Source organism: Penicilliopsis zonata, assembly GCF_001890105.1.
Source record: "Penicilliopsis zonata CBS 506.65 unplaced genomic scaffold ASPZOscaffold_2, whole genome shotgun sequence".
Classification (NCBI taxonomy): Eukaryota; Fungi; Ascomycota; class Eurotiomycetes; order Eurotiales; family Aspergillaceae; genus Penicilliopsis; species Penicilliopsis zonata.
This window is the reverse complement of record NW_019208912.1, coordinates 914,954-921,446: the sequence shown is the minus strand read 5'-3', so window position 1 is coordinate 921,446 and position 6,493 is coordinate 914,954. Positions and strand designations below refer to the sequence as shown.

General features: G+C 55.1%; 2 protein-coding genes across 2 annotated transcripts; one reads left to right on the top strand and one right to left on the bottom strand.

Annotated features, from left to right (window-relative positions):
* Positions 1 to 270: 270 nt before the first annotated feature.
* ASPZODRAFT_58061 (hypothetical protein) lies at positions 271 to 4,143 on the top strand (the record flags this gene model as incomplete). Its single annotated transcript, XM_022728739.1, has 6 exons — positions 271 to 348; positions 406 to 436; positions 540 to 1,020; positions 1,123 to 3,428; positions 3,488 to 3,583; positions 3,644 to 4,143. 6 exons carry the CDS (start codon positions 271 to 273, stop codon positions 4,141 to 4,143), a joined length of 3,492 nt encoding a protein of 1,163 aa, XP_022584394.1.
* A 641-nt stretch (positions 4,144 to 4,784) lies between these two features.
* ASPZODRAFT_149339 (hypothetical protein) lies at positions 4,785 to 6,334 on the bottom strand (the record flags this gene model as incomplete). Its single annotated transcript, XM_022725480.1, has 4 exons — positions 4,785 to 4,918; positions 4,979 to 6,005; positions 6,080 to 6,186; positions 6,247 to 6,334. 4 exons carry the CDS (start codon positions 6,332 to 6,334, stop codon positions 4,785 to 4,787), a joined length of 1,356 nt encoding a protein of 451 aa, XP_022584393.1.
* Between the last annotated feature and the right edge of the window lie 159 nt (positions 6,335 to 6,493).

Below are 6,493 nucleotides of genomic sequence, written 5' to 3'. Positions count from 1 at the left end.
CCCCAGCCATCGTTGATTCGAAGACAGAAAGCCGAAACAAAAAAGAAGAAGAAGGAGGAAAAAAAAAGAAAAAAAAAGGAAACCTGGTCGTTTCTCACCGAATGCCTCGCGGACGCCCATAATCTGCGTTCTCTCCTCGGTTCCTGATCGCGCGCGCGAATCGCTCCCCTTTGCCCCTCGGACCCCTCGACGCGACCGCGGGCAACGAAGAAACGAAGAAACGAACAGACTGAGCAGGGCGGGAAATAAGGATCATACAAAAGAGCAGAGATGGACTCGCCGGCGGCGCTCTCGGAGTCGCCCATGGATCAGGATGATATTCCGTTCCCTTGCAAGGGCTGTGGAGAGGTGTGTGATGGCCGTGGATTTCGACTCGAGTTGGGCTAATGAATGGGTGTTTTGTAGATCCTGGAAGAAGGCAAGGCATTTGAACTATGTGAGTATATCGATTCTTGACTGTTGGACCTTTTTTCTCTCTATTTTTTCTGTTTTTTTTTTTTTTTTTTCTTCTTAAAAAAATTCCTAATCTAATCCTACAGCCGGAAACCGATGGCATATCGACTGCTTCCGCTGCAGCACATGCGGCACCCTGCTCGACTCGGACGCGCATCTCCTTCTCCTCGGCGACGGCTCGCTGATCTGTAGCAACTGTACCTACAGCTGCAGCTCCTGCGGCAATAAGATCGAGGACCTGGCCATTCTGACCGGCGACCAGGCCTTCTGCGCCAGCTGCTTCCGCTGTCGCAACTGCAAGCGCAAGATCGAGAACCTTCGCTATGCGCGCACCTCACAGGGTATCTTCTGCATGGACTGCCACGAGTCTCTCATGCAGCGCAGGCGAAAGAAAAAAAATCCTGGAGCCTCCACCACCAGTTCCTCTTCAAAGAAGGCTTCCCCGCCCAATGTCAAGCTCGACAAATCCCTGCCTTCCCTGCCCCCCAACATCGACAAGCCACAGACCCCGTCTCGCCCAGATGACGAGACCGAATCACAATATACAGATACCCCGGGCGAGATCCCGTCACGCAGGCAGCCGGAATCACCTAAGCCACCCGCTCAAGGTAGGCCAAGAAACCAACGGAGAAGGAGAAGAAGAAAGAAAAAAAAAAGAGAGAGAGAGAGAGAGAGAAGAGAAGTGAAGAAAAGAGAGGAAATGAATGGATCGAGAAAGCTAACCACTACAGACACACTCATCCTCCCATCTAGTACGTATCGCAGCAACCGCCATTCAATGCTCCAAAGCCGTTCTCTCGAAGCGGACGCCGACGGGGGCGGGGAATTTCTCATTCCTCTCGCCTTCGATCCCTCCGAAGACCCTCAGTCCTTCCGCCCGCCGCCTCGAACCTCCTCCGATTCTCGCTCGCGCGACTATTCGAGCCAATCCACCAAACCCGCCCCGAAGCCGTCGTCGTCGTCCAAAGATGCCCCCAATGACTACGTCTCCAGTGCCACCTCTTCCGAAGCACCCTCCCCGCATATCGCATACCAAGATAAGAGCCAGAGCCGCGACCGCGCCGCAGACAATGACCCTGCCTCACGATGGCGCTCGGATGCATCCGCTACCAACAAGGCAAGCAAGTCTGGCTCGGCCCGTAGTTCCCGCTCGGATCTGCATGGAGCTGCAATCGCCGCCGCCGCCGCCGCGGCAGCCAGCCCTGAGAGCTCCCGATCGGAGAATGGGACTTCGAGCCGTCCGTCTCATGAGCTCCGTAAGCTGCATGAGAATGGCTCGATGGACTCGAGCCGCTCCGCTGTTGCCTCTCCTGGAGGCAGTAGCATCGGTAGTGGCATGCAATACCCACCCAAACGGGGCGACTCGTTGCAGTCTAAAACCCACCAGATTCCCCGCAAGGAGGTCGCCTCGCCCACCAGCGCCATAACTCTGTTCCCCTCGGGTCAAGATGATGTTAATGGACGATCTGCTGGTGCTGGTGCTGCACCAACGTCGGCTCCGACTAAACCCCATGGATCTCCCGATACATCTTTGCCGCTTCGAGATCGTAGTGACTCCCAGCCGGACCCGGTTAAGAGCGGCCGCATACGCCAGGATTCGGCGAGTACGTATCGATCCGATGCACAGCGTGCAGCTGCAGCTGCAGCAGCAGCAGGTGTAGTAGGACTGGAGAACACGGTATCCCCAGCATTACTCCGCTACAGCGGTGGTGGGGCCTTCTCCATGGATGAGGACATGGCGCGGATTATGGGATACGAAGACTCGCAGCAGGCCGCTGCTGCAGGGCAGACGAGCGAGTCGTTCCTGCGACGCGTCTCTAACTCGGTGCGCCATGCCCGCAGTCTCAGCGACAAGGGGTCGCGGCTGTCCCGGGACGGCAAATGGCCCAAGTCGCCGGTGAACGGGACCGCGCCGGTGGACCATCTCGGCAGCCCGAAGACACCAGTGGGGATCTCATCGCCGGAGCAGCGGGACGAGATCGCCTGGCTACGCAGCGAGCTGCGTAAGGAACGCCAGCGGGTGCAAGAGAAGGAGCAGAAGATCGCGGAGCTGGAGGCGATGGTCAACGCGTCGGCGGAGGTCAAACAGGCCCAGTCGGAGCTGCACGAGAAGCGGTCGACCATGGTGGTTCTGGACGCACAGAAGGAGATTGTGATGCGCGAGCTGACGGTGCTGACGGAGCACCTGGATAGCGAGAAGCGCGGGGGCAAGAACCAGCTGGACCTGGGGCGCTTGACGAACCAGGCCCTGCGTGAGTTCGTCGAGGCGATCCAGCAGCTCAAGGACTCGTACGCGCCGCAGATCGAGGAGCTGATCCAGAAACGCAACCAGGCCTCCGAGGAGCTGGCCAACATGAATCGCATGAAGGACAAGAGCTTCCAGGAGTTCGAGCAGCTGTCGTCCAAGAACGCCCAGCTGGCCGAGTTGAACAACCAGCTGGTCCACCAGATCCAGGAGCTATACAAGGCCAACGACCACCAGCGCAGCGCGAGCACCACTACCAACACCAACACCAACGGGCTGGGCATTTACTCACACCACAGCAAGGAAAAATCCATGACCTCCATCGAGTTGCTCAAGCCCTCCATCAATGACCTGTCCACCTCCATCTCCACGGCCAATCTGCAGGAGGAGGCTGAGCCGGCAACCGTGCTGCCGGGCCCACAAGTCGTGAGCATCCGCAAGGGCCAAGTGCGCAAGTTCAACTGGAAAAAGGGTGGCCAGAACGTCGCCAAGGGGGTCACCAAGGGCCTGAAGGGGGCCTTTGGCTCCAGCGAGGCCAAGGATCCCACCGCTCTTCCCTACGGGTCGGTCCAGACTGGCCAGGAACTCAATCCGAACTTGCCACGCTCCCAGACCCAGGACCCCAGCCGCCAAGGGTTCGGTTTCTTTGGCAATCAGAAGAGCAAACAATCCTCCTCTACTAACAAGATGGCGCAAAATGATGGCACTGTGTCTGAATCTGGGCAGCCTGGTACAATTCCCCTCTTCCTTCTCTCTTCTCCTTGTTTTTCCTATTTACTAAATGAACAGGCCTCTTCGGAACTGAATTGGAGCAGCGGATGGAAGTGGAAAAGAGCGTTGTTCCCGCTATTGTGACACGGTGCATCCAAGAGGTCGAGCTACGAGGTACGTTTTTTCTGTCTAATACTTTGCAAAACTTATACGGGTCAAATTCTGACCTGTCAGGCATGGATATGGAAGGCATCTATCGGAAATCCGGCGCCAGCAGCGTAACGCAGACGATTCGAGAAGGGTTCGAAAAGTCACATCTGGACTACGACATCTCCGACCCAGACCTGGACATCCACGCGGTCACGTCGACGTTGAAGCAGTACTTCCGCAAGCTGCCCACGCCGCTGATCACCTTTGACGTGTACGAAGGGGTCATCGAGAGCGGGGAGATCACCTCCCAGCAGGCCCGTATCGAGGCCCTGCAGAAGAGCCTGAGCGAGCTGCCGCGGGTCCACCGCGACGTCCTCGAGTTCCTCATGTTCCACCTCACGCGGGTCGTCGAGCGCGAAAAGGAAAACCTCATGACCAGCCAGAACGTCGCGGTCGTCTTCGCCCCGACCATCATGCGGCCCGAGACGCTCGCCCGCGAGATGACAGACGTCCAGAAGAAGAACGACGCCCTCAAGTTCATGATTGAGAATTGTTCCGAGATCTTCATGGGGATCCAAGAATAATCCATCACTAGAACTTCTCTCTCCTCTCTCTCTCCCACACATACACACACACTCCCTCTCTCTCTCTGTGTGTGTGTGTCTCTCTCTCTCTCTCTCTCTCTCTCTCTCTCTCTCTCTCTCTCTCTATACCCCCTCTCTACCCTCTTCCGTCCTCATTTTTCTTTTTCCTCATTGTTTGTTCGGTATGACATGCTCCTGACACACCGGGATTCCCCTCCGTCCCCAAACCCCGGTTCCAGCTTCTGTACATATATGATTTTATTATCTGTCATGACGCATACCCTCCACCTTAACCTATGCTATTCCATTGCCTTGAATTGACCTCTTATTGATGCCATTGGTATGGTTTGGTGGACTGGATTGGTCCGTCTTTCTTACACCTCATACAAATCGCAATCCAATTCTTGGTCTTCAAAAGATAGCCTTTTCCGCAGGTTCGAAGTTAGTTTTTTTTTTCTCTTCACTTCTCTTCCTATTCTCTTGCTACATTTTATCTTTTTTTTTTTTTTTATCTTTCTCTGCTGTGTTCTACTTGTTGGAAATACCCATCTGAATAAAGTACTCATACTCGCATCTTCCACATTAAAATCTAACAGTAAAGTAACTCATTCCGTTTATTAATATACCTAAAATGTAGACTATTAAAACGTCTCATCCTCCAACCGCTCCACCCGCCGAATCACACTCGGGCTCTGTTCATCGTATAGGTCGTCTGTCGTGTCTGCGCCGGCCGTAGCGAGGAGGTCTTCCACGATCCGTTTCGAGGCTTCTTTCGCTGTTATTCATTAGAGGAGACTTGAGATAAAAAGAAACGAAAAAAAAAAGAAAGAAATACCTGGCGTTTTCATAAGGCGGCTCTGGGGAATATGAAACTGCATCGTCTTGGGAGGGCTGGGACCCAGGTCGTCGTCGTGGTAGTCAAAATTCAGCTCGTCGTCGTCATCGTCGTCACTATCCCAGCCCTGCCGCTTGCTCATCCCCGTCCCTGCGCTGTACTTGGCTGGCGTGAGGACGCTGATGCCCGGCTGTGGGGTGATGCCTGCGTGGCTACTTGGGCGGCGTTTCGGGGTGCGGGTCTTGAGCGGCGAAAAGAGCTCTGTATGTAGCTGTGGCGCTTCTGGCTCGGGGCTCGACATCGGAGAGTCGTAGTACTTGGAGGTTTTAGTTTTCGGCGTCACTGTGAATTTGCTGCGTGATGACGGCCCTGCCCCCGCGCCATAGTTGTGATGCTGCTGGTGGTAGCCTTTGCCCAACGGAGTCGCTTGCACACGGTAGGTCTTGTCAAGCATGTGGTGCAGAACCGGGTCGCTGGGCTTCGACGAGTAGTTCGCCTTCTTGCCGGTAGAGGGCGGGAAGTCGTGCGACACGGGTGGGACAAAGGGCGAGGACATGAGGGTACCGGATATGTCTTCCTCGTAGCCTTGGTACGGGCGGGAAGGCTTCCCAGGTGTGGAGGGGAGGGTAGACGAGTCTATCTCGAAAGGCGATTGACCCTGCGAAATCTCCTGGCGCAGGTTCTCGTACGGCGACGTATATGCTATGGACGCAGCAGTCGTGTCGCCCTCATCGTTGATCCGCGACGGCTGTTGTCCTCTTTCGCGAGACCCCTCCGCCCGGGGTGTGCTGTGCGAAGACAGTGTCAGAGCACTGAGATCCAGATCTTCATGGTGATGATTGACGTTGGGGTGTTCCCGGGAGGGCGTTTCGTAGGATGCAGAATCAGTGATCGTCTCTTGCGTGATGTTGGCCGAAGACTCGTCCTCCGTCACAGACTGTTCTTGCAAGGTGGTGTCTTCGTTGGGTCGGTCCTCGTAGCCGGACAAGGAAACATTGGCACTGGCTTCAAAGAACTGCTTCCAAAACTGTTCGTCGCTCCACATCAGCCCATCTGGTCCGCCGTCATCTCCCACATACACGTCTCTCTGCCAACACAAACCTTTGCTCCTTCCCAGACGTCTCTCGAATTCTCGGCGTACTGTTCCACAACAGGCAGAATGCTTGTCGTCACAATCCGATGGGCTTCGCTGAAATTATGATCGATTTCTGAACAATCAAGACTGTCAGAAGACCTGCCCAGCAATGTTCATCCAGATTTTGGGTTACCTTGTAGTGTTAGAGTAATCGACTGCTCGAGCTTTTCTAGCTCCTCCGTCAAAGACAAAGGGCGTTGGGGTTGTGGATGACGCGACATCCGAAATATTGGCACAGAAATGTATTGTTCAGAGGCTAGAGTTGACGCGTAGCTCGCTTGGTCACTTCTCCTGGACTGATGTCGATTGTTGATGTCTGGACGCGGGGACGACGTGACAGGCCAAAAGAGGACTTAGGGCTCAGCGATAAGGGTTTCCTA